Here is a 27,784-nt window from a genome sequence, read left to right as displayed (position 1 = left end):
AGGCGGCCTTTGTTAGGCAGGGAGTCCGGGAACCCCAGCTTTGACCGAGGGCGGAGACAACGCAGCACAACCCCGGGGGGGGGAGGAAAGACGCGCACGGCGGCAACAGCAACGTGCCCCGCTGCACATGCACCGACCCTCCTCCTCCTCCTCCTCCTCCTCCCCTCCGCGTCCATGCCCAGCCCTCCCGCCATCGCGTCGGAGTGAGCAGCGCAATAAGGACGGGCTGTGCTGGGGAGGGAGGGCGGAGGGAAACGCACCAGCGGACACGCCGCCTCGGGATTGGCGGAAGCTCCGTCCGCCCCGGCTTCCCATTGGCCAGAGCGCGGGCCCCACGAGCCGAACACGCTCCCGGCGGCTTGGCAACCTCGGCTCTCGCGCTAATCCCCGGGCAGGGGAGGGCGGCGGTTTCAGCAGAGCCAATAGGCGCGCCAGGGGCGGAGCCTGGCCGCGGGGGTCTCCAGTCGACGGGGCGGTGCGGGAAGGGGGGGGGGGAGAGAAACGCGAGTTGGTAAACAAGCTCGCGCACCTCGTGGTGCCGCGGGGCGGAGGCGAGCGGAATCGCCAAGAGGGCACGACACTGCTGGTGCTGCTGCAAAGCTCTCCTGCCCGGGGAGGTAAGCGAGCGAGGGGTACGTCGGGGAGCGGCCCCCTTGCATTTTGCATGGCGGGTGGGGGAGAGGGGGAGCTGTGGAGGGCGCGCTTGCGCCAGCGGGGGAAGGTGGAAACCCAGCTTTTCCTCAACGCGGTGGCGCCCGTCCCTATGCACGAGGCCCCGAAAGGGGCGCGCGGGGGGGTGGGGAGAAGCTGTTTCCAGTGGGCGACCACTCGCTCCAAGCGAGCGCACACCTCCCCCCCACGCAAGGTCGGGCCAGATCCCGGCGGGGAGACTTCTAAGTGGCACCGGGCCAGATGCGCTCCGTTAACGGCGGGGAGGTTTTCGGCTCCCCTTTGCTGCCGCGTTCCGAGTCGCCCTCTCAAGTGCTTGCGGGTGGGCGAAGCGAGCGGTACGACCCCGGGGCTTCACGTCGGTGCCGACTGCAGTGGGGGGCGGGCTGCCGCTAATGGCGAGTGGAAGGGCCGCACCTCGCGCCGGACACGGTCTTTGCAGTGCCGGAGCTCCAAAATGGGAGGCGTGGCGCTCTTCCCTGCTTTTCTAGTCCGTGGGGTGGCAGCAGCAGCTGCTGCAACCCCCCCCCCCCCACATCCCTATACCTTGTATTTGTTAACTGCCATCATCCCAAAATGCAGCCCTTCCCCAAATCTCCCCAGGCCTGCTCTTTTATTTTATTTTTTTATTGGACGGCGTTTTTCACTGTTAATATATACGTAGCGTATTTCAAATTGTCTGCTTGTCAGAAGGAACGGCTCGGTCTGAAACCATTTTAGGCCCGCCAAGGAAATGCTTAGAAAGCGTCGATAGAAACAAAGGAGGCAAAACCGCTAGATCTGGAGGATTCAAGCTGTGCAGGCCAGTAAGTAGGGGCGGGGAGAGAGGAGGAAATTCTCTTTTGAAGTCCCCTTCCAGAAAACTATTAGTTTGGTTTTCAGAAGCCACATGCTATATGGCAGGCGATCCTGAATGCAAAAAGTAGCTAAATTCCCCCCCATAAACATATGGAACCATTTTTCCTTGCTAGGTTAGGTTTCTTAATTTTTTATGCATTGCTTTCCACCAAAAAGGCCACAAAGTGATTTGAAACTACTGTAAAGTAAAAATGCTATAGTAAACTTATATAAACATTACTGTAAATAAATTTAACTGTACAATATAGTAGTAATGATAATATCAAATGTCCCGATGATGTCCACATGACCTTGAAAACAAAAATGTATTTGTCAAAGGCCTTCTTAAACAGAGGCTACTTCCATATTTCCATAATCGGGCTACTTCAGAGAAGGCCCATTTTCTTGTCACCCTCCAGACGTGGAGGTGGCATGTAGAGAAGAGCCTCAGATAATAGCCTCTGGGTCCTGGCAAGTTCATATGGGGAAAGGCGGTCTTTTAGATATCGCAGTCCCGAATTGTACAAGGCTTTAAAGGTCAAAACCAGCAATTGGTCCCGGAAACAAATTGGCAGCCAATGCAGTTGGGTCAGAACCAGTGTTACATGTTTCCACCTTTGTTTTGGTTAACAGTTTACCTCTGCTAAGTAGCCCTGCACTAGCTGTAGCTTCTTGACCTGTCTTCAAAGGCAGTCCCACATACAGTGCATTGCAGTAGTCTAACCAGGACGTAATCAGAGTGTAGACAACTGAAACCAGGTTATCCCTGTCCAGGTAGGGTTGCAACTGTGCTATTGGTCAAAGTTGCTAGAAGGCATTCTGTGCCACTGAACCCACTTGTGCCTCCACTGATGGTGCTGCATACAGAAGTACCCCCAACCTGCACACCTGCTTCTGTGATTCTTCAAGGGGAGTGTGGCCACATACATCCAGAACAGGGTGCATTCTACTAGTGCCATCCTTACTCACTTCTGGACTCTCCCACGCCCCCAACTTCCCACACTTTTATTTGGGTTGTTCCCCCACCCCCATTACTTGAGTGTTACAGATTTGAATTTGCCAGCTGTCTCTGTGCAATATGTCCATCTTGAGCCTAAAGATAACATGCACTAAGGCAATCCTCTTTCCAGTCAGCCTGATTAACCTTGCCTTGTTCCTGAGGTGAGCCAGCTCTGTACCATTGACCCAGAACTGCTTGTATGACTTGGTGGCACAAGCCTAAATACGCTGCATTGCAAAAAGCCTCAGATAGAGAAATGAAAGGTTTCTTTTGGTATACAGTGGTGCCTCGCAAGACAAAATTAATTCGTTCCGTGAGTCGTTTCGTATTGCGAAAAATTCGTCTTGCGAAGCACGACCATAGGAATGCATAGGAATGCATTGGAATTTAATTCCCATAGGAATGCATTGAAATTTTCGTCTTGCGAAGCACGACCATAGAAAAATTAATCTTGTGAGTCACCTAAAAATCGCAAAACCCTTTCGTCTAGCGAGTATTCGTCTTGCGAGGTACCACTGTATTGAATAAATGTATATTGAGAGTATATTTAATAAATGTAGTGAGAACACAGCATAATTCCCCATTGCATTGAGAAGAAGTGAAGAAAAGCACAATTTACCTGCTGTGTATTAGCGGCAATGAGATGGTGACTGAACAATTTAAGTGAGTGATGTCAGTGTTTGTTTAACGCACCTGCTGTGTAGGTTGTAGCTCTTGCCGGTTGCCTGATGTACACAGTGTGCCTGCTTGTATTCCAGACCCGATGAATTGGTGTTCCTTCCAGTGATTAGGGTAAATGCGAACTTCTAAAGGGCTGTGATTCATATTTTTCTGTGTTTGTTGTGGATATACCTCTCTTGTAGATGCTCTCTTGTTCTGCTTAATACTCGGTATTCCCCTTCTTGCAAATCCTGTATTTTGTCACTTGAGCAAGTGAAAGGGAAAAAGGAGGGGACTTAATTTGACTCAGAGCTTAGGAAGAGTCCTGCTGGATCAGGCCAATGACACGTCTAGTCTAGCCATCCTGTTTTCACAATGGCCAGCCAGATTGCCCATGAGAAGCTTGCAAGCAGAATATAGTTTATTTGCCAGAGGAATTGAAAACTTCCCTTAACTGCATGTGCACAGACCTTGGCTCTACTATGACCAGCCTTTCAGATAAGTGTGCAGAAATGACTACTGCACAAACATCTTACTACCTTCTCTCAGATGTGTTTATGGCATAAATGGACTGCATAGAGGAAAAAGATACTAACGAAGAAAAACCCTGCCTGTCTGATGATCACCTGGAGGCAAGGGTGTTGCTAGGTACTTCAAAGACTTTGGTCACAGACCTACACTTGGCTCTGGGAGAATTTAGTTGGCTGACTGAGTGTTTTTTATTGACTTGGTAGCCTTAGTAGTAACTTGCCCTATAAAGACATGTTTATAAACAATAAAATGAAACAAAGCAACAACTCTTAAATCCCTTCTTCCAATACAAAAACAACAGCAATAATGATAGCATTATCCTATATAGTTACTTTACAGCAGCAAACAGTTGAACAGTAGAAGCTTGCTGACATAAAAACATTCTTGGACACACTGGCAGGGTCTCTGAGGCTGATCTTAAAGCTCTGGCAGGCTTGTTTGAGGGGAAAGTACATACTGTACTTAAGATAAAATGGGGCTTGGGAAACAATTATCTACCACCTTGCTTGGTGGCCAGTGGTTTTTTTTTTTTTTTTAACAGCCTAAGAGATGATTAGGGCTTTTCTCTTCTGCGGCCAACATAGAATCACAGGTTAGCAAATATTTTTTTGTGGGCTAGTAACCTTTGTGGATTTATTTACAAGGTTATCCCAGTGGGCTTCCTGTGACCTTGCACCTCACCCCCCTCCTAGGAAGTAGAAGGACCATGGCATTTTTACACCAGCTGATGTTTCCTCAGTGAGGAACATCCCACACAGAATGTGTCACAATAGCCTTGCTTACATACAAAGACATGCATGATGATTGCTGGGTCTGAAACTGTAGGTTTCTTTCTAGGTGAACTTAGCCATCAGGACTGTTTTTTCCCTTCTACACATGAGGGCACCAGGTTGGACTCCAACTCCCACCAGCCGCAGCTGGCATGGCCAATGGTCGGGGATGATGGGAGTTACAAACCAACAACATTCAGAGAGTACCGTATTGGGGAAGACTCTGGAAAGCCACTGCAAATGTTGAGGACACTGGTATAAATGTGTCTTGATGGCCTTCAGAAGGCCTGAGTGACTTGTAGAGGATAAACTTCCTCCTCCTCATGTTAGTGTGACAATCAGATCTGTTCTACCAAGTCAGAAGACCTGTCACTCATTGTTACGTTGGTCTTGTTTGCATTCCACTTCATTGACCTGTGAGATGCTGTTTCATTCATGTGTGTTGCTGATTCATGTCTTGAATCTGGAAAATGCTGTGAAATTGTCAGAATGAAAAGGAGTGGCCATTATCAAAGGATGCAGTGCTGGGAAGGAACAACAGGAGAGGTATAATAGCCTTCATGTTGTGCACGTGAGCTTCTTAGATGCATCTGATTGGCCACTATAGGAATTGGGATGCTGGTTTAGTAGACCTCCCATCCAGGGTGGATTTGATTTAAATCACGATTTAAATCACTAGTCATTAAGGCTTGATTTAAATCACAGTTTTCTACATAAAGACTAATTCTTGCTGGTATAACTTTAATATGCAAGTAGATGAAGATTTTTAGAATAACAACTTTTCATATTAGTTTTTTTATCCCCAGTTTAATAGGTTAATCATTCATATTTGGACAACTTTTCTGTTGTACTTAGGAAGGAGAAAAATAATCATTACCTTAATAATAACAATTTAAATAGATTTATTAGATCCATTCCACTCCAAACAATCAGAAAAATATTGTATCTATTCTATTCACTGAACTTCTTGAAACTTAACACTGAAGGGGTTGATTCTGTATTAATAGGTTTGTAGAATAATAGGATTAAGGTCTTTTTCTCAACTCTGTTCATGTTATAACATTTTTGCTGTGAAGAAGAGGCATGTGATCTCTGCTGAGTCAAATTCAGTTTTGAGAACTGCAAAAGTAAACCAAGCATCTGTGATAATATCTTGTAGGCAGAGAAACTGCCCAATCATCTTACAAAAACCTCTGGAAGAGCATAAATGACATTGTGAATGGATTAATGTAATTTATTTACCAAAAAATTAAACCTATACAGCCTTATTCTACATAATTAAAAAACTAATCTTTATTTCATGATTGAATAACCTTTGGATGGTAATATATTTTCCCCCAAAAGCATTTTATTTTAAAAAATCCAATTTAAATAAAAAAAAATCCGGTTTAAATTAAAAAATCCGATTTTTTTGATTAAAAAAAATAAAATCATTGATTTTTATCCACCCTGCTCCCGTCTAGTCCAGCAGGGCTTTTCTTATGTCCCTATGAGACAGTTGACTGTTGCCAGTATACATGAAGCATGGGGCACTTCCTTTTTCTGATTTACATGAATAAAACATAGGTCTGTGATAGAACATGGTCAAATCAATGGGACTTGGGGGGGGGGCAACAGACTTAGGCTGCACACCTAACTTTACTTACCAGACAGAAGCCCCCCTGAATTTTGTAGGACATACTTCTGAATAGGGATTGCATTGCCCAAATGCAACCTTTATTATCGGATCAAAAATATAAAGCAGCCTCACCATCTTAGGACTACAACTGCTGGCTGAGGCTGATGGGAGTTGTAGTCCTTAAAATCTGTAGGGAATTTATGGGGGAAATGTGGGGCATAAATAAATACTGTATATAACAACCAACACCAGGTTGGGGAAGGCTGGTGTTAAAGTTCGTTATTGGAGTCTGTTACTGTATTGCAGGGGTCAGCAAACTTTTTCAGCAGGGGGCCGATCCACTGTCCCTCAGAACTTGGGGGGGGGGCGGACTATATTTTGGAAAGGTAAAAAAAATGAACGAATTCCTATGCCCCACAAATAACCCAGAGATGCATTTTAAATAAAAGCACACATTCTATTCATGTAAAAACACCAGGCAGGCCCCACAAATAACCCAGAGATGCATTTTAAATAAAAGGACACATTCTACTAATGTAAAAACACACTGATTCCTGGACCGTCTGTGGGCCGGATTTAGAAGGTGATTGAGCCACATCCAGGCCCCGGGCCTTAGATTACCTATCCATGCTGTATTGTTCCAGCTTTTCTGTGATGTGTGCCAAGTTGTAGAACTCTGCTTAGCATCACCTTTGTGGAAAGCTGCTTGTGCTCGTAAGTTTTTGTTCTAGAGGGAAACCAGATGCTGCTTATTAGTCTTGCAGACTGACAGCAGTTGAACTTTTAAAGTCTTAAGAATTCAGGCTTTCTACTTCATTGATGTTACTACGTTAGACACACATTCACCAGCCATGGGCTGCCAAAGGAGTCCCTCTGTGTCAGAGTTGTGGGGCCTTGGACCCCAGGCTTCAATGTGCCCCTCTGAACACTCCAGTGTTAGAAACTCAGATATATAAACTAGGCACCAAATGGCTACTTAAACCAGGGCTACAGTCGCCAAAATGGAATGCCTACTTGCTGTTTTGGGGCCAGACAGCTCGAAAGTCATCTTTTTCAATGCAAGTTTTTGGTTCCTGAAATCTGTTCTCATTGTGCAGATAAAATATAGCAGACAGAATTCCATAGGATGTGTTGCTAGTGTATGAAAGCAGTCCAGATCCAGTGATCCTAACTTCCAGATGGTGGAGACATCGGGTGCCATTCTGGTGCTCGGACATCTTCACTTGGCCGCAAGTGGCTGATAGGTGCAAAATGTGCCTGGCGAATTTTGAACACTGGAAGCAGCTCTGTCTGGCTCTCAGGACTTTGACCTGCCCACTACTCTGGACGTGCCCCCCTCTCCTAGTTCAACATCCTCACTGACCCTACTTTGCACCCTCCATGAGTCTGTTTGCCTGGCTGCCATCGCTGGCTTGAATGGAAGATTAAAAAAGAGTGTGTGAGAATATAGAAAGTAGCCGACTGTACAGAGGTTGAACTTCCATTTCATTACTCCATCCACATTTGCCTGGATAGCTCAGTTGGTTAGAGCATAGTGCTGATAATTCCAAGGTTGCAGGTTTGATCCCTGTATGGGACAGCCGCATATTCCTGTATTGCAGGGGGTTGGGCTAGATGATCCTCAGGGTCCCTTCCAACTCTATGATTCTATATCTACCACTGACATGTGGACCCTGGAAAGTTGCTCAGAAGAGGACTGTGGCCCTTGGGTTGAAAAGGATTCCCCACACCTGCAGCAGGAGTTGCTGGAAGGACTCCACTCTGGATTGTGTTGGGTTTATTGCTTAGACTTTTCTTCTCCTGAAGGTATCCCACAAGGCAGTGGAGGTTTAGGATCAGAGTTTTTCTTCTCCTAGATGGGCTACCTTCCCAGGTTGACGAGCCCCCATTTGCCCCTCTTTTCAACACCAGATGCTGGAGACAGAAAGGAGAAGGCCCTCACCTTCCCTTAGTGAGTTTTATCAGAGAGAGAAGGCAAATGTCAGGAAGGCAAAGACAGAACTGTTTCTTTCAGAGGGAGGAAGTGATAATGTGGAAGACTGTGGTTTCATGTCTTTGATCTAAGAGGCTTCAGGGTTGCTCACCTTTCTTTACAAGGATCTCTTTAATCACTGCTGATAGTGCTTACTGCAGGCCAAATCTGCATAAATAATATGCATGTCTTTCTATGACTTGACCAGGGTTGAAAGCCGTGACCCTTGTGACCTTGAAAACTTAGATAAAATATGTTCGTAATCATTTATCTTACGCTGTTTGTGTGTATGAGCAAAAAACGATGACCTTGGAAAGCCACAATAACCAACAGTTTTGCTTCTTTATCTTATTTGAATTGAGTGATGAAATGCAGGGGATGGGGAGAGCAGTCAAGGGTTCCCATACAATCATGTTAGCTGTTCCATTTTATTCCCAAATTTGACACATTGGAGATGTGTATCGTGCCTGTATATATAAAAGCAGACGCCAGATGCTTTTCTTTTCCATGTGCTGTCACAGGCAACTGCTTTCTTTGCAATATTTAAAAGACTAAGAATAGACCGTGAATCTTTACAGCAAGAAGAATTCTTTTTGGCCCTCTCCTCCCCAAAATAGGCAACTTAAAGGCAGGTGGTTCTGAGATATTATTTCACACCATGCCTGACAGATTGAAGAGCTTGGAGGTTTCTACTATTTTAGCCCTTGTTGTTAAGGATTGTGGAGAATGAAGATGGGAAACATGGAGCTGTGCTTTAAAAAAAAGTTTCCCCCTTGCCCCTCCCCAAGTTTCCAGACTAGTAAGCTTCTTCCTATAAAAATATGCTTATGCTTTCTATTTACTAGAAAGTCACTAGGAGTTACAGCATGAATCTAATGTAGAAGTGCACTCGGGTGTTACTTTTGTATTGCTTATTAGCCATCTTTAATATAGCATTCCTTCCAGTTGTTTCTCAACTGTTTCTAAACAACATCTCTAAAGTTGCCTGGCCCCTTTGTGCCCATGTTAGTAGTTGCAAACAGGTAACAACCCAGTACTGTATGTTCTAATGTTACTGAATGGAGCTTTAAAAAATAGGTCAGGCCTAACATTGTCTGGAACTCCAGAGTGCATGTATTTCTTTTGGGACTTTGTGTAGGTAATATTTCCTGTGCTGGCACAGGTCTTCCTGTCTGCAGTTCTGGTTTGGCAACAGTGGGAACCTATCTATTTGCATGATGCCATCTCTCCCTTCCTTTAAAAAACAAAAACAAAACACATTTTCTTTGAAGCCTTTGGCTTAGTCCCCTAGTTCCTGTACCTCACTATAACAGATCCTGCATCTAAGCCTAAGCACATGCAACTGAAACAACCACTTCCCAATTTACCCTGCTTCCCACATCATCTATCTTCCCTCTGTTGAATTTGTTGGAGGAACTGAACATGGAAGAAGTGGTTAATTTCCTTCATGAGCATAATTTACTCCGTGGTCTGAGATAAGCCAACAGGTGCAAGGTCAGGCAAGCCAGTTGCTATGGCAACAGCCCAGTGCTGTCTATATAAGTCATTAAGGCATGTCAGCTCTTTTGGTGCAGGGTTCTTGTGTAGTGTGTCAGGGTCAGTCTTCAGAAGTGAGCCAGAGCCTGTGTTATGTACTAAATTGCTGCAGCAACAGAGATACTTTGTACTTGTATATATCTGTATCTCTCTCTCTGAAAAACCCTACAAGCTGTATGTATACATCAATGCCCACAGTTGTATTATTGAAGCCTAAATCTTCTGCAGCAGTAAACTATTAGGGAAAGCAAGTGAGTATTGAGAGGTTGAGATCCATGCGTTGTATGGACTGGAAAGAGCAAGGCCTTTTAGAAGCCAAACTGTGCGTGTGTTGTAAAGGTCACTGAATATTTTGAGAGTGAATTAGCAACTGTTAAGATCGGGGCTTCACTATGTGAAAGGTGTTTGGCCCCATATATAAGAAAGTGAGCTATATGGTTCAATACTATGGCTTTTTGTAAGAAAACACTGCATTTTCATAGCACGATGATTCATCATACTTGCCTTCTCATAACCCGTGCGTAGTTTGATAATGACCATTGACGGGATACGGGATAAAATCTAGTTGGTGCTTTTGTGCTCATGGAAGCAGATGCCTTCACTAATGAAGAGCGGGGGAGATGATTCATCCCCCCCCACCACTTCCTTCTCCTCTCAGTACCCCTAAAACTAGTTCCAGATAATTAGTTTCAGAACAGTGTTGAATCTGGGATGCAGAGGCTGCCATACTAAAGAGGCAAGAGCACCAGTTGAATTTCACCATGTGCTGTTAAGGTGACTAATCTTTGCCTGGATACCTAATTTGCATGCATGGATTTAGCGATGCAGTGCGCTATGTACTTAGAATATTCAGCATAGTTTGCATGTCTTATTGGGGGAAAAGAAAGTCTGTTCTGGCTGTCTCTGCAGGTGAACAGTGTGGCCACTTTAAATTGTTCTTATATGATAAGTTTTCAGTTGGAAGGGAGCTGCCAGTTGGCAATGTCCTCACTGATTGTGCTTGTGTGTTTGTTTATGCAGAAATTTATATCTGGTTCTCCTTCTCTGAAGGAGATGCTCAAAAGAGGCCAGCAAAGTATAAAAGCAGATCACAAAAATAAAATTGGATAATAATCCTATCCCCAAGATAGCTAGATAAAATACCGTGAGTCAGATGTAAAAGGAGCATTGCAGAAGGGATCCAGGGATAGCAACTGAGAAAATTAAATAGCAACAGAATCAAAGGCTTGTTTAAAGAGAGTTGTTTTCAGGGCTGGTGGAACTTGGGGAAAGAGGAAAAGGATTTAGCGATGATAGTCTACATTTGGATGTCTGCTAATGTTAATTGGTGAGTCAGTTTTCAAGCACTCAGACAATTTGCTTGAATTATTATCGCTTGCCATTATTGTTGACAAGTAAATGTTGAATTTCAGTAAATTTAAGACATCCACAGTGATGTATTTGTTGCTGCTGTTCTGAAATGAACTGATTATCTAACATGGAGCCAATTTGTGTGAAAGCACCCTTGACTCTCTTGCCTGTGACAGAAAAAAATCTTGCATGTTGAGAATTCTCTGTATTGGGCCTTCTGCACATAATTGAGCTTTGTTTTCTACTGATGGGGAAGCTAAAACTTTGATAGAAAGTAATGCAGCAATTGGCAGACTTGTGACAGTTTGTATAGAGTGGTCTTGTCCTATTAAGCAACTGATGTTATGAGAGGGATCTTTTGTTCTTTATAGCTTTTGTAGAAACACAACTCCTGGCTTTAACTAAGTTGAAATCCTCTGGGAGGGGAAAAAAAAAGGTTCCTACTTTTTAAAGGGAAACCTTGGGACTTAACAAATTATAAGTGTGATGAGAAATGGTCTCTAACAGTGCACTGTTAATTTTGAGGCACAAGCTGAAGTTGGGTTTTCCTAGCTTCATGGTACAGAACGTAAAATGGTAAAATCCGAATGTTCACGTCACTTTTTGAACAATGTGAGCAATGGAAAAGTCGTGGGATTGGAGCTGGGATATGGTCCCTGTTGTCTTCCATATGTCATTGCACTGCAACTCCTATCAACCCTGGGCACCATGGCTGAGGATGATGGGAGTTGTAGTCCAGCTATATATTGAGGGCCACAGGAACCTTCTCTCTGTTTTAGAAAGAATGGGAGGCAGTGCTGTACTGAAAGGTGAGAGGGGGTCATGGACCCAGGAGTCCAGCAGGAGGACCCAAGTGGCTTCTTTGTGACAGAGGAGGTGCTGCTGCTGCTTTGCTATCTTTCTCCACTTCAGCACTACCACTACTACTGATAGCTAGAGAGCCATGTTGCATCTGCTGGCTCAGTAGGAATCAGGTGACACTTGGAGCCAATAGGGCTCCACCTAGTACAATAAATCAGCTGACTGGGGTGTGGCTCCTCAATCTGGTTTAGGGATTGCGCGAACATGCAGGCTCTCGGAGGAGAACTTGTAGCCTTCTTTACTGCACCTCCTGGTCCATTTCACTGCTGTTTGGCTTAGTGATTCATCAGAACCGGGACTCATGCTTAAGCGCTCTCCTTTCCAGGCATGAGCTGAGAACAAACTCTATGTCTCACTGTCTTGTGTGGATCATGCCTCTAACAAACTCATTGCTCAGGCACAGAATGAGTTCTTATTGCACATTCCCATTTCTGAACCCATACTTTGGGATCCCTCCGCAATTGATTCATACTAGTTTCTTTCTTTGGTCTTTCTGCTGCTGAAGTCAAGGGACTGATGCCAATATTTCCATCAGAGTAAGTAAGCTGTAATTGGCTTGTGGACATTATCCTAGCAGGAGCATGCTGGCTACTTGTTTGGAGTGGGTGGCCGGCGATGAGTAGGCTGGTTTTGTAATACTGAGCCTAATTGGGTGTAAGTGAATTATTTCTAGATCCATGACCAGCATAAATGAGGCTGCATTAATTCCAGGCATGCAGCTGATGGCTACAATTTTGCATATCCCTAGACAATGTCTGACCTAATCATGATGATGTAAATAGAGTTGCCGGTCCAGAACATTCATACTTACTCTGCTGATGTGTCTCTGCCTAAAATAAAGCAGTTGGCGTGCTTCCTCCTGGGATGGATTTTCACCCCAATCTTTCTGTTGCCTCAGGCCTTTTAAGGAGAAAACTGTGTAGGCTCCTTAACTGGTTATGACTTGTTGGCAGTGGGCTTGGGTCTTTTAGCAGCTTTGAGAAATAACTATGTGCTATAGTTGAGTACCCGGAACGAATTAAGTTCGTAGCCAGAGGTACCACTGTACCCAGTTACAGACAACTTTATTTTTGTTGGTTGTTTTAGAAAAATGACAGTAACCCACCCTATTTTATAATATTTGCAACCAACCCCATATTGACAGCTTGGCAATTGAACCCAGCCATAAACCCCATTGCAGCAGCCATCGCACAGCTGTATTTCAGAACATCTGGACAACCACAGGTTGGCCCCCAATTGGTGTCCTTGAGCTCATGTGTGGGCTCTTGATCCAGGAGAGTCAACTGTCAGCAGAAGTATAGGGGGAGGGGATTTTTGTCAAATGAAAGGATTGATTTTGCTATGCACTGGTCTTTGGTCTGTGATCAGAGTTTGAGGATTGAGGGAAGCCTTTGCTTAACTTGGGCTTTTCTCTGCTTTAGAATCTCATTTTATGTTTGATTTGTTCCAAGTGCTCCAAACATTGATGCAAATGAAGTAGGGAAAGGGCAAAGTGATTGTGTAACCCAGCCTACAGTGGGGCGCTTTCTGCTCTTTTAATGATGATGTACCTACTCTTCTGGAAGGAAGAAAACCCTCCAACAAGACCTTGTCCAGGGGTCACCAAACATTTTCAGCAGGGAGCCGGTCCACTGTCCCTCAGACCTTGTGGGGAGGCCGGACTATATTTTGGAAAAAAATATGAATGAATTCCTATGCCCCACAAATAACCCAGAGATGCATTTTAAATAAAAGGTCACATTCTACTCATGTAAAAACATGCTGATCCCCGGACTGTCCCCGGGCCGGATTGAGAAGGCGATCTGGCCTTAGTTTGGGGACCCCTGCCCTTGTCTTTCAACATAGTAAATCTTCATAGAATACTCTGTAGCATACTTCATGCTCAATAGTTGCTGGGAATCAAAGTCCTTTGCTGCTGTATTTCTTGATAACAGTCCACAAGAGTTCAGTAGGCTTTGAAATCCAAGGCACAGCAAGGAGAATAGTCTGCTGCCCTTTTATTTGATTTCCCCCCTTTCTTTTAAAAAAGGATATGCCTTGTACAGTAATCGGTACAGATCCAAGATCTATTATCCTGTGCAATCTGCATTCATTCGCGCTGAGATAAGGGGAAGCATTTTCAGCATTGCTGAAAATGATGTGAAATGATAAATAGCCCAGATATTGGGGGGGGGGGAAGAGGAGAAAGGGCAGTCTGTGCACTTGGAAAACAAAACCTGCTGTTGAGCTCAGATGGGTAGGAGGAGGTTAGAATCTTCCTGATGATAATATAAACAGGGCCAGTTTGTCAGCAGTACTCTGTTGATAATGAACCGATTGTTTCCTGCCCACATAGAGATGGGTTTGTCAAAACTACTCTGAGGGTCAAAGATCCGCTGGAAGAAGCTGAGTCACTCTGTTTTTCTCTTTAGGGTTGATGGTTTGCTTAGGGAGCTGCATGCCTGCTGTGCAGCGCCTCTGTGCCCTTAGCCCTGTTGCAAGCCAAGGGTGTCTTAAGAGATTGTGCTGGTTCATAATAACCACGTGCTATTGGCTGCTATGGTGCTGGGTCTGTTGCGTATGTGTTATGTCCCGAGAAGCTTTGCTTGCATTTAAAGTCAGGGTTCAGTCCATTATTTCTAGATCCCTGCATGTATGTTTATATAATGCTAATGGTGAGCTCATTCTCTGAAATTGAAATCCTGAAGTAGCCAAAATGGCACTGCCCATGCACAAGAGGGAAAAACTGGCACAGAACCATAGAATTGTAAAGTTGGAAGGGACCTTGCGGATCATCTAGTTCAACTGCCTGCAATGCAGGAATATGCAGCTGCGCCTTACAGAGATCGAACCTGCAACCTTGCTGTTATCAGCACCATGCTCTAACCAACTGAACTATCCATGGTGGGGGAAATTCAAGGTTTGCAGAAGGACAAAAACATTTTTGGATAAACAACCCCAAGAGTGGGGATCCCCAAACAGCTCCCTGAGCATCTGCTGTGGCCACAGGATGCTATTTGAGATGGGCGAAACAGAAACCCAGGGGTTGGAGAAGGAAAGGAATAGGCTACTTTTGAAGAGAACCTTGGAACAGGAGCACTCTACACTACAGCATTTTGTTGTGAGTCCCAAGGCTGAGTGGATATTTGGACCTGGATTTTCCCAGTCATTCGTTCATTCATTTTATTTGTATGCCACTTTTCCACAAACACAAAAATACTGCTCAAAGCAGCTTACAACAAAGAAACAGGGATGCGTTTCAAACACAACAAAATCAATTTCATAATAGCATAGCAAAACAATAGTGAATATAATAACTTACCAAAATAGCACATCCCACTACAGCATGTTGGTACAGCATGAGAAACTTAATCCCAGGGTTGTGTGTTCAAACCCCACGTTGGGCAAAAGATTCCTGCATTGCAGGGGGTTAGACTAGATGACCCTCTTGGTCCCTTCCAACTCTTCAGTTCTACGATTGTGCGAAATAATAACAAGATTACTAAAACAACATTCAGCACCCAATAGCAAAAATAACAACAAGGGAGCTTCACAGTTTCACCTTATTCCTAGAAAACACTCCTCCTGTGATGTTGCTGAGTCCTAGCTCTGCACTCTAAGCCACTACATCTCACTGGTTCTCATAGCTCAGGGAAGACTTTAAAATATGTGTGTGAGTTTTAAAAGGTTTAGGTTAGCATCAAATGAGCCCTTTTCACACATTTGCCTGGTTTAGACATCGTACTAAGTCAGCCATTGCAAACCTAGTGCCTTCCACATGCTTTGGACTTCAAGTCCCATCAGCCCCAGCCAGCATGGCTGATGGGAGTTGTAGTCCAAAACATCTGGAGGACACCAAGTTGGCAAATGCAGTGTTAAAGCATAGATGTTGTGTTGTTGTTTTTTTTAATGCGAATGGATAACAAACATGTGCACTGTGCTGAGTTCCTACTAAGTTCCTCCCCTGCTCATCCGATCGATGTGAACTCATGGTTTGCATCATGCAAAGTGAGTTTCTGATTTGTTATCTACCCGGTGTGGCAAATGGGTTAACAGGGGCTGGAATAAATTGTGAACTTCTGAGCAGCTTTCACATTTAAACCATAATTTACTATCTTTTTTTAATAGAGAATTTATTGGTATTTTTCATAACAAAGAATAATCCCACACCCACACCTACATCTACCATAAACCATAATTTACTATCAACATGATGTCTGAAGCAAGCCATTAAAGGCCTGTGCCGTCCACTGAATCTTCCTCCTTTGATTTTGGAATAGTATTCATCAATCCCAAATGTTTTGTGCATCCTTCTTTAACTTTTCAAGGTAACAGAATTGGGCCTCTCTGTGAACGTAAGATAGAGCCTTGTTTCTATGACATTTTCATTCCAAGGAAGCATGTGGAATTCTGCCAGCCCTGAGCTCGGTCCAGTTATTTATCTGCTTCACATTTAAAACTAACAAAAGGGAACTGACCCTATTTCCTCATCGATATATTTAGCTGGTGGAGAGCTGAGTACATGTTGAGCAATAGAAGTTTGCTACTTGTTTCCTTTGCAGCTTGTCCGTTAACTTTATTTTGGAAAACGGCTTGTTCTAAAAGATCTATTCTTTCAGTGTGACTGTTTTTTCTTCTTCTGTTGTTTCAATGCCTTGCTTGTTTTCTTCCTCTTGATTTTGTTATGCTCAGTGGAGTGCTGCTGGCAGTGTATGCCAGTGAGGCTCCTTATACACGGAGTCTGATCACTGGCCCATCTCTTCCAGTGCGGGCTGCTCTGACTTAAAGTGGCTCTCTCTCGCCTTGTGAGTGGCTTAGTGATTAGAGTGTTGTACTAGGACTGGAGAGACTGGTTCAACTCTCTGCTCAGCTATAGGAGGTCACTGGGTTTCGGGCAACCCTGAGCCTGTCGCTATCTCTCAGCCTAACCAACCTCACAGGGTTGTTGTGGGGAGTGAAATGGGGAAAGGGAACTGTGCGCAAGCTGCTTCGGGCTTCTTTGAGAAAAGGCATTGTAATGAATAAAATCAGTAAAAGGCCTTTCCTAGTCCTTCTACTGAAGAACAAAACAGAGAAATACTCTCTGGACCACTAGCACTCAGAAACAAAAGAAAGGTTAGGGGAATAATGGTAAATTTTTACTAACACACACATATACATAAAATGATCATGATTGCTTGTGGGAAGGGCCAAAGAGCTATGCAGGGTGCATAGAAATCTGGGGATATCTTCTCTGGCTTGAGAAAGAGAGCCCCAGTTATTGCTTGTGCATCTTAAGGATAGCTGGACCCAAGTCAAATGCAAAACCTAAATTAAGCAAATAATTTCCCCTTAACTCCTCTTTGCTCTGTGTTGCAGACAGAGCCTTCTTTGTATTCAGAGTTCCCTGATAAAAGGCCAATTGTGGCACTAGTTGTGTTAGGTTCTGTTTATTTACTAAGATATTCTTCTTTACACTGCTGTGCTTTAAATTTTTGCATAAGAGCTACATTAAAAAACAACAACGAAGAGCTGAAATTCTTCAGGATCCTGAATTCTCTTCCCAAGGCCTAACGGTACTTTTTTTTTGCTAGTGAGTTGTTTGCCCAGAATACAGAAAGCCCCTGAACATGACAAAATTGTTGTGTAACCATGGAACAATAATTTCAGGTGAAAGAAGCAGGACTCGGGAGTAAATGCTTGCTTAAAAAGAAGAAGAGTTTATTTTCCTTTTGCTGAATTTGTTTGTCAGGGTGTTCCTGGTCCCCCCCTCTGCTTCTTCTTAAGGTGCTTATTTCCATTGCAGAGCTTCCTTTCTAGGAAGCAACTCTATGGTGGCTGTTTCCTGTATATTCACAGTGACTGAATGCAAGGAATCATGGGAAGGATTTGAAAACACAGTAAATAACTGTATGAGGCACCTCTGCTTGATGTTTATTTGGGTGTGAGCTGTACTTCATAAACAGTAAAAAGGAGAAGAAACCGGGGGGAGGGGGGCAGCGCCTGGGAGAATAAGGGCATTTGGATTATCTCAAGTCATGTATGTGGTATACAGGAACTCCTCTGTCTAGGGGAAGCCAGCCTTCATGAAATGCCATCTCCATTCTGAAGTTCATTTGGCCCCTGTTCTGACAAACTTTTGGAATAATTTGTGAATATGGCCAAACTGGTGGTGCTTGTAGACTGAAGAGAGATCTGTGGGTGATCTAATGTTGCACACAAGTGGATTTCCAGTTGCACCAACAGAATGTCCCCTTCTTAAAGTCCCCCCTCCTACTCCAGAGGGTCTCCTAATTTATAGAGAACAGATTTGGGGGGTATGTTTGAGGGGGCTGTGGGCATCGGGGAAGTAGACGCCTGTTCTGCCACTGGGTAGGTGCAGTTGATCTGAGTTTAGGCACTACAGATTTTTGTTGCATTTCTGTAAGGGCACTTGAATCGGACACAAAGTCTGCCTTCACACCATACATGTAAAGTACCTCCCCCTGCAAAAGAACCATGGGAACTATACATGTTTCTACCAATCTAACATCTATATTTGTTAAGAGGCTTTCTTTCAGCTGAGAAGGGGGCTTTTGACTGGTCAGTTTTGCTAAGCAAACAGCTCCTCTGTTTGTAAACTGTCCTTGATTTTTTTTCAGGCACTGGCATTCCTGTTCTGCTGTTCATTGTCTGCCATAAGCCTCTCGTGCTGCCTATACGTGACTGATAAATCACAACTTTTTCAAGGTACCGGTAGTTTTTTCCACGTCCTCAGAATGTAACTGGACCAGCTAATTTGTGCGGTGGAACAAAGGCTTATGACAAACCAATCTTCAAATGTCAACAAGCAGTGTAGACTCTTAAAAAACGGTTACCTGGAGAGTGGTTGAAACTGGCAGTTTCCAGGTTAGGTTGTAGCCAGAATTCTAATTGCTCAGTGTTGACTTTTCACAAGGACAGTAACTGGCGAATTCACATCAAAGGGGGCCGTTAGCCATAGATACAATTCTCTGCCAGCTATGGCTGTTGGCTTGCTGGGCAGAACAGTGATCTGCATTGGTATAGTGAGGTCTTTAGGCATTTTGTAAATGCCGCTGTGTGGGTCCATAGCAATTCCCTTGTGTCTCTTAAAACTGCAGCAGATAAAAGGGACTGAGTAAAAGTTTCTTTTCAATAGTCCCAAAGACTGCTGAGTACAACAACTTCTAGTCGAGGTGGCAAATGCTTATTATAACATGGTTAATTGATTGCTCACATTGGAGACCAACATGTTTCTTAAATATTAGTCTTCTGAACGAAAGAACAATCCTGGTTTTTGAGACAAGATCAGAGAAATTTCAAAAGGATATCCTTCTAAAGTTTTTTTTTCATTTGGTGTCTGCACGTGGCTTTTTTTATTTTCGTGCCGTTTCCCGCCCATCTAAAATCCTCTGGGGTGCTGAAGGCTCTTCCAGAGGCAGCAGAGGTGGTTTCCAGACAACTGCTCAAGCCCAAATGCAGTTTTCTTTTACATGTGAAGTGCAGACCCTTGTGTTGTGGCATAAATTACGTTGGAGATGTGTCCCATTTTCAAAGGGGGTTTGCTGTGCCATGTGGGGAAACATGATGGAAAGGCAGGATGGAAATTCCCCCAATGGATATGTTTTGAGTTGAAAGAAAATGTTTCCCTGGGAAGGTTGTCTTAATGACCGTAGAACAGTCTTCCCCAACTTGGTGCCCTCCAGATGTTGTTGGATGACTGATGGTAGTTGGAGTTCAGCAACATCTGCAGGATGATAGGGTGGGAAAGGCTGCCCTAGAATGTGTGGCTTCTTGTACAGATGGGTGATCCCCCCCAGGCTTACTTTACACCTTTCACAGTGAGGAGAACTAAACATTGCAAGTATTCTTCTGAGCTGTTTTTGCAAAAGTCTTGCTGGTAGCATTTTCAAGTCTAAGAAGGTTGGACCTTGGTGTCTGTTTGAGGGCTTGGCAAGTTTGGCTACATTCCATGTAGCTTGCTTTTGTGAAACTCCAAAGTGTTGAGGAGACAATCCCCTGGTGCACTGGTCAAAGCTTTGGGGACAGGGTTGAGGACCCACTGACTTTCTCATAAGTACTTGGAAGATAGTCCTTTGGTTTTGCTGTACTGCATATAACTGTTGGTTCTGTTTTCCAGTGCTGGAAGTGATCAGTCATGGCAGGCGATGCCATCATGGTGATGCGAGGACTGGCAAAGCTCAGCAAGGCAGTTCTAGAAACACAGATGGTACAGCTTCGGCAAGCTGTCCTTGGTGGCGATGCAGTAACCATGGTCAAGAGCTTCCAGGCCACTGCTGAAGAGCAGTTCAGTGCTGCCATGGGGAAAATGCAGGTAAGAGTATGTGTGCATGCATGTGCCGCCATATCAATAAGTATTTAGCCTGTTTTTGGTTTCTTTCCCAGTCTCTTGTCAGTGAAAAGCATGTGAGGTTGCAATCATATACACATTTAACTGGAAGGAAATTGAGGACTGCAGCCACAATGTAGCAGTTGTCAATTTATTTGAGTTTCTCCAGATGTTGCTGAACTACATCAGAAAGCATGGCCAACAGACAGGGGTGTTGGGAGTTGTAGCACAGCAATACCTGATCAGTGGCTGCTGTAGTCTCACTACGTATTCTAGAAAGTTGACATAACTGAAGGTGCTGTTGTTTAAAGATCTGGCAAAACCTTTTGCACGCTGTGAATTTGGGTAATTGAAGCGGAAATATCTTATTGCTGGATCTTTTGTTTCATTGTTTCTTAATTTTTTTTTATCTCACATTCATCATCCCACAGGCTTTCTTGGCACCTGACATCATACAACCCTAAAAACAATATTTAAATAAATCACATGCCCTTTTGAAAGTACATATTATTTTGATTTCAGTCAAGTTGATATCAAGAAGGACAAGGATCAGAGAGGTGAATAAAAGTAGAATAGAAGGTGACACAAGGAGAAAGAAATTGAGCAACATGAAACCCTAACCTTCATGGCTATGTCTGTTGGTGTCCTTTTTGATGCGGGTTCTGCTTGTGCTCCCAATAGCAGCTAGCAAAAATTTAAAAAGTACACATTGATTACTTGAAACACAATTAATGTCATGTGTAGTTCAGCCCTTGGTGTCCAATGTATTATTTCTCTTTAGCAATTCCTTAGAGAAGAGGGAAGCTGCCTTTTCCACGGATGTGCAATGTCTGCCGAAAAAACCTGTAGTTATTTTTGTTCCCTACTGGGGGTGGGGTGGTGGTGGAAATGTAAAGTGTTTTCCAGTAAATTACTCTTTGTTTTCGGTGGTGTTCCTGCCAACTACTGTTACTTGTAGCCTTTTCTAAACTATTTTTTATTAATGTTGGAAGAGAAGTGTTTCCATTGTGTTACCTCTCTGGCGGTGTAGTTAAATCGGCCAAGAGGTGTTGTTAAATGGCATTCTGGAAAAATCTGTTACCAGGACACCTAGTTCTCACAATGTAGAATCTAAAGACCTTTCAATTTATTATTACTCTTCCTTTAAAAAAAAAAGAGGCTTCCAGCTTTCATATTTTCAGAGAGATCTTTGCCAAAGGTTTGGAAAAAAGAGGGGAAACTGGAGAGAGTCTCCTATTGTGAAAAAAGTCTAGGTGGTGTCTGAATCATGATACAAATCATTGGAAGCACTGAACATATATAACTTGAAAACAAATGTTTTATAAAATAGGTGTCCTAATCAACACTGCTCAGTGCTTGTCTCCAGTCTCAAGCACATTAATCAGCTGATACATGTAAATATATTTATTTGTTGTGTGCATGAAAGATACTAGATTTTTACAGCAATGGCCCATGGTCACAGGATAGGGTTAGCCTACGTAGACTGAAAGAGAGCTATGAAGGGGAACTGCTAGCCTAGACTTCCTCAACCCAATGCCTTCCAGATGTTTGGAATACGGTTCCCTTCAGCCCCAGCATCATACAGCTGTTCTGGTTGGGGCTGGTGGGAGCTGTAGTCCAAAATATTTTGATGTACTAGATTGGGAATGGCTAGAATGGCTGTTTCCTTTCAATCGGGATTATGCCTCTTTCCCGGTATTATGTGGCCCACCCACTGCTGAGTTCTACAACATCTCAAAATAGTAAAAACAGCAATTTATTGTTGTGCAGTGGGTTGAATCCAAAGTTTCCACGAGTGCAATTCTGTTCATAGGATGCTCTGCTGAAGGAAGGAGATCAGGAAGGAGGTCAGGAAGGAGGTGACTGTTGCTGATTCCTCCTTCCCACTGCCCCCCCGAAAAGCTGCTCTGAAAAAATCCAAGCCCCCCCTGGAACTGTGCAAGAGGTGATGTGGTGGGTGGGACTGCATGGGGAATGGGTAGGAGATAGTTGCCTATCTCTTTCCTCAAGCAGAAGCTTCCACTGAATCGCAGAAGGAGCTCTCTGGATCCCACTCATTATAAACATAGGTTGATATACACCATTCAGAACATTTGTGCAAAACAGTTTCTGCTTCCAAGGAGGCATACTGACGGAAGTGGCACACCTGGTCCTGTCATGCTGCGAGATGAAGCAACCCTGGTTCAGGAAGCATTTGGGAAGTGAGGGATAAATGAAGACAAGAATTTTGGTCGGTGGAGTACAAATACCAAAAGTGTTGGCTGTAGAGAAGGGGTGGTGGCGGTGGCAGCATCACTTGGAGTGAATTATCAGCATATTGCATACATTTTGGTTCCTTTATATGTAGGTCTATTTATAAATCACTAAATCATACAGATATCAAGACACTATTAAAATAAAATCATTACTATAAAAGTCTTAATTATAAAATCATAAAATAAAGGAATGACCAACACTGATTTGGATCAATTCTCTAAAAATACTTGCTGATACAAACAAGAGTAGTAGTAGTAGTAGTAGTAGTAGTAATAATAATAATAATAATAATAATAATAATAATAATAATAATACCACCACCTGTAGATCTTGGGGCTGTTCACAACACAAGACATTGAAATATGAGAATTTGTAGGTGGGTGGAATGTCTTTTGTTCTTTTCAAGGAGGGAGCAGTGTGAGTGACTGAGAGAGCAGTTTACACATTTTGGGCTGAGGAAAAACACCTTTCTATGTTCTGTTTGCAGGAGCTGGGCAAGCAACAGGAGAACATGAAAGATATTGGTGAGGACTTTGGAAAAGACGAGGGCTTCTCTGAATCGGAGCTTGGAGGTACTGGAGAGGACTTCTACCATCCCCCTCTAGAACACCCTCCCAAGTCTGGTGGTGCAGAGGGCCCATCTCACTCGTACGTTGCCAGAGGACCTTTACCAAACGTCGGTGAGAGCGGAGACCCTAGTGTGGGTTGGAACCCCATCTCTGCCAAAGTGAATGCAAAGCTCTTTGGAGGCTTTAGGGACCCTTTGAATCCTTCTGCTCCAGCTTGGGGGCAAAGCCGGGCTTTTCACCAAGACCATTCCTCGGTGGGCGGACTCACGGCCGAAGATATTGACAAAGCCAGGCAGGCGAAAGCAGATCCACAACAGAAACCGTACAAACAGATGGTACGTAGGCTGTGTAACATCATTGGAAAATAGGAGTGCTTTTTGTTTTTAAAGAGGGTTATCCTTTTTTAAAAAAAAAACACAAAACCAAACCCTGCCCTACCAAACCTCTGTGCAATGAACATGTCTGGGTAGTAGTGGGAGCAGTGCATTATTTTCCTTTGTTTTTAATGATCTTTGAGGCATGGTTGCTGCTCAACTGGTAACCACATGGGAAATGTGCCAAGAAATGCAAGTTCCTTTTCTCCCAGGTCACTTCGGGAAACCAGGCCACGCATTTCAGTAACAATACTGAGAAGACACTCTTTAAATTTTATCTTCCCATTTTAACAGGTGGGGATACTGAATAACTTGCCAAAGCCCGTGGCTTTCTTAACCTATTATTTTCCTTGGAGTAATCTCAATGTGGTACATGTCTTGTATGACACTCAGATGGGCTTGCATTTACTGGAGGGATGTAAAGACTCCCAAGATAAACACTAGGTTAATCAGAGAATGCCGAATCTGTCTTTCCTCAGTAGGTTCTCTTTGCTCCCTTTTGGTTACCTTTCCGTAGGCAGAAAAGATGTAACTCAACAAGTCTGTTGTTCAATCTGGTTTCTTTGGTTTGTGGTTGTAACTTGTTTTGTTTTTATTGGTTTGTCTGTTTATTTTAACTTAACATATGAATTGTTTCCCATAAAAATAAATAACCCCCAAGCTGATTTTAACAAGGAAAAAACCCATCAACACTAAAAACATACGTAAAAACAATATCAAGGCCAAAAAATAGGATAAAAAACACTTAAAAGGTTTGCTGAAAATGGAAATAGGCACCAGGAAGACAATAGAGCCAACACTTGTCTGATATAAACTGGAAGGGTGTTGCAAATATTACGTGCCACCACACTAAAGGCCCAGTTCCTACGTCATATGGAATGGAGTGTCTGACGAGATGGGCCTTTCCTGCGGATAAGTTGGTTTATTGTTGCTTTTATAATGTTAGCCCTCTTGCAGGTCTGCTTGACTGAAAGGCAGACTAGAGAGAGGAGTTAAAATAGATGATAATCACATTTTGTTCAGCTCTGCTTTTCAAAGTGAAGAGCTGCATTGTAAATGTCCTCTTGAAGTTCAGCTAGGCAGGCTAGCAACTGTCCATTTGTTTAGAGAGTTCAAAATGCACCCCTAGAAATAGACCTTTGCTTTTTAATGTTTAACAGGTGTTCACCTTCCCTTTGCTGGACACTCAATATTCTGCTAAATGCTTGGGATGGTTAAGAAGCTGTACTTGTTGTTGTGTGTTCTTGTGCTCCTCCAGCTGAAATTCAAAACAGGTGCAACCCAGGTTTGCTTGCCATCCCCTCTGCCTTGCATTTCCTCTTAAGAGATGATTCTGTCTGCTGGAAGTTAGTAATCTTTCTAAAGCAGAAAATCCTAGCTTAAAAGCAGAACGCTGGACTAGACTGTGCTCTACTAATCTCCCGAACCAAACAGTCTGACCTGGTTTAGTGGAGTTTCCTATGTTTCTTTGCAATTCTTTTTGGCAGCTAGTTAAAAACATAATTAAAACAGAGCAGCATCAGAAAAAAACCAAACCAACAAATCAGTTCAGTACACATGAAGCTGCCTTATATTGAGTCAGATCATTGGTCAATCTAGCTCATCACTGACTGGCAAGTGGCTCTTCAGGGTCTTTCCTAACTACCTGGAGATGCAAAAGATTGAATCCAGGCCCCTTTGCATGCAAAGCAGATGCTTTATAGTATACTCGTCACAAGTGCTGCAGTGCACAACTCCTCTGAGTTTGAAAGGAAAAGAGCTGAACCTCGTAACACTCTGCAGCACAGTCAGTGGACCTGAGACTGTATTGACTCACTAACTTTGGAGGTGAATCTCTCAACTCCCCTCCAAGTTGGTGCGGGTTGGGTTTTTGGGGTGTGTGTGTATAGGTAACCACATGAGTGAGGGGTAAGCATGGGAGCTAAACACCATCAGTGAGGGGAGTGCTGCCTAGTAGCGAGTTCCAAAATTCTGGTTGAGATGGTGCTTTCTTGAATTCTTTCCAAAAGCCCTTCAGATGTTGGAGGGATAGAGAAGAGGGTCTCTCTGGATGAACTCTGAGTCTAGGCAGGTGCTCTTTCAGGTAGTCTTGTCCCAAGCCGCCATAGGCTTTATAGGCAACACCTAGCACTTTCAGAATGATTGGGTGCCAGTGTACCCCTATGGAGTTGGCCCTAATAGTACTTAAATTTTATTTTTTAAATTTTGTATTTGTACTCATGGTGCAACATTCTTTTCTTTTCTTGTGTGTGTGTATGGGAGGGAGGGAGAGAAAGAAATAGTGTAATCCAGATGCTGTGACTGCATCAGGGACCAGATCACCCATTCCCACTCATCTAAAGAGATCTACCACTAACAAACTATACCAGACATAACTAAGTAACTGGCACAGCTTGGGGAATGACCTAGTGCAGGAAATGGATGTTGTGTATTCTGTGATTTGAAGACGTCGACGCCAGAATCAAAATTCTACACTTGGTCAAACGGAAATATTCAAGCTGTTTAATTTAGACAAATTATGCAACCTTTCTAAATTTGTGCATGTTCCACACACCCCTTACAATTCTGCCTTCAAACAACATAAAATCATCTTCTTTCTCCCTGCCGGGCTTCTGTGATGCATTGGTTGTCAGGCTCATTTATTTAGCTCTAAAAGTTAGAGGCATGGTAGCAACTAGGATTAATCTGGATGTGATCACACACATTCATCAGTAATTACAGAACTAGTATTGTTGAACAGAATGGGACTTAGTTCTTTGTAGACATGCATAGGATTGCACTGCTAGCCAATTTTCTGCTGCCAAAATCGAATTCTTGATGCATTTGCTAGGAAAATAGTTGTCCAAATTAATGGTCTGTATTCTCCTAAATCCCTGCAGCTCAGTGAACGTGCCCGGGAGCGAAAGGTGCCAGTTACTCGAATTGGGAGACTCGCTAATTTTGGAGGTGAGTCTTTCTGAATTGTAGTGGCGAATAAGACTGTGAATGTAGATGCTTCTGAAAAACCAGGCAGTTTTCTGTGAACTGCACCATGCACATTCATGGATGTGTGTGTGTAGAAGAAACAGGGTTTCTGATTATCTTTTTAGCAGGGATGCCTCGTTCATTGTATTCATCAGGAAGCTGGTACTTGAATAGAGGGATGATGTATTTTAAAGGAAATTGACAGGGATGCAGCAGGATATAAACTTAAAACGATACAAAGAGATAGGAGTGTGTCCAGGCTGAGACTAGAAGCTCTTGAATAGAGGCTTTAAATATGAATAAAAGTGTGTTAAGTATTTCAGGCCATCTTCCCAGCCCATCGGCCAAGGTTGGAAACCCTCAATAATGCATATTTAAAAATCCAAGGTGTATCCCCCACCCCACAAAAACTCCCACTTCTTTCTTTGTATATAAACTTTTAAACAGTGTTATCCTGTGCATATCTGCTTGGAAGTAAGCCCTGTTGAGTTTAATGGGACTTCACTCCAAGGTAAGTGTGTGTAGTTTCCTTCAGTAACAAGTTTATCCACAATGGTCTTTGTTTTGCAAAAATGACTCAAAAGGTGTCAGAAATGATTCAAGAAACAAGTGGCTTTCAAATTGCAGCATCTCTGTGGCAGTGTTTTTCAGCCGTTAACTCTTAGCCCAGTCAATATTACTCCAAATACTTGGGGCACACAGAGATACTATTCCTTTTAATATTCACGTTTAAAAAGGAGGATTCCACAGGTATGGGACTCCTGCCCCTCCCCATCATTATATCACAACGGAGAGAAAAGTTGATGCTTGTGAAATCCTGGCTCTTTAAAAGTACTTTTCTACATCTAGGACTAGACCAAGAACCCTCTCTGCACCTCTTTGGGCTCCCTGGAATCGCTAGCATATTGAACCCTGTAGCATGATGAAAGGGTATCAGTTTCCCTCTGGTCTGTTTGGTGTAGCGAGTGTATAGACAGCCAACATGTGTCCCTGCTGTTTTGTGACCTTCCCTATTTATAGCTAGAGTTGGCACCTCTCCTTAGTATTCATTTCTCCAAGATGAGATCTACTTCTATATGCCTTTTGAACATTTCTGTTTATGTAGCAAAGTGTTTAGGGACTTGGCTTCTACAAGGCAAGGCACCTCAGGCCTGTACAGTATACAATTTTACTTGAAGCAGATTCAAAGCTAGGGAACAAAGTAAACATTTCCCTGAGTTAGTACAAGAAATAATGGTATGAATGCTTCCCCCCTCCCTTGTAAATAAGTTTTGTGCTTGCAAACACTTTAATCCACATTGTTTAGGTTGGGGCCTCCTGAATACTTCCTCTTCCTTGAATGTGTTCACTAATGGGAATATCTGCTGAGTTATTGTAGACATTTATGGTTCTGCTGAGGAAGAATTGCAGATTGTAACTGAAGGAGTCCTTTGGCACCTTTAAAAGACAAATGTCATGGGCTGAATCCTATTTTGTCATCTCTATATCAGCCAGTTTGGTGTAGTGGTT

General features: G+C 43.4%; 1 protein-coding gene across 1 annotated transcript in view; it reads left to right on the top strand.

The window, feature by feature from the left end:
- Nucleotides 1-518: 518 nt before the first annotated feature.
- LOC117044162 (atypical kinase COQ8A, mitochondrial-like) overlaps nt 519-27,784 on the top strand; it is a 54,103-nt gene continuing 26,837 nt past the window's right edge. The window contains exons 1-4 of the mRNA XM_033144644.1: nt 519-617; nt 19,903-20,097; nt 22,856-23,272; nt 26,191-26,257. Coding sequence (XP_033000535.1) covers nt 19,921-20,097; nt 22,856-23,272; nt 26,191-26,257 — 661 coding nt within the window. The 5' untranslated portion in view covers nt 519-617; nt 19,903-19,920. The remainder of the gene's footprint in view (nt 618-19,902; nt 20,098-22,855; nt 23,273-26,190; nt 26,258-27,784) is intronic.

The sequence above is a fragment of the Lacerta agilis genome, chromosome 3 (genome assembly GCF_009819535.1).
Source record: "Lacerta agilis isolate rLacAgi1 chromosome 3, rLacAgi1.pri, whole genome shotgun sequence".
Taxonomy (NCBI): Eukaryota; Metazoa; Chordata; class Lepidosauria; order Squamata; family Lacertidae; genus Lacerta; species Lacerta agilis.
The sequence above is the reverse complement of the archived record's forward strand: the minus strand, read 5'-3'. Positions and strand labels throughout refer to the sequence as shown.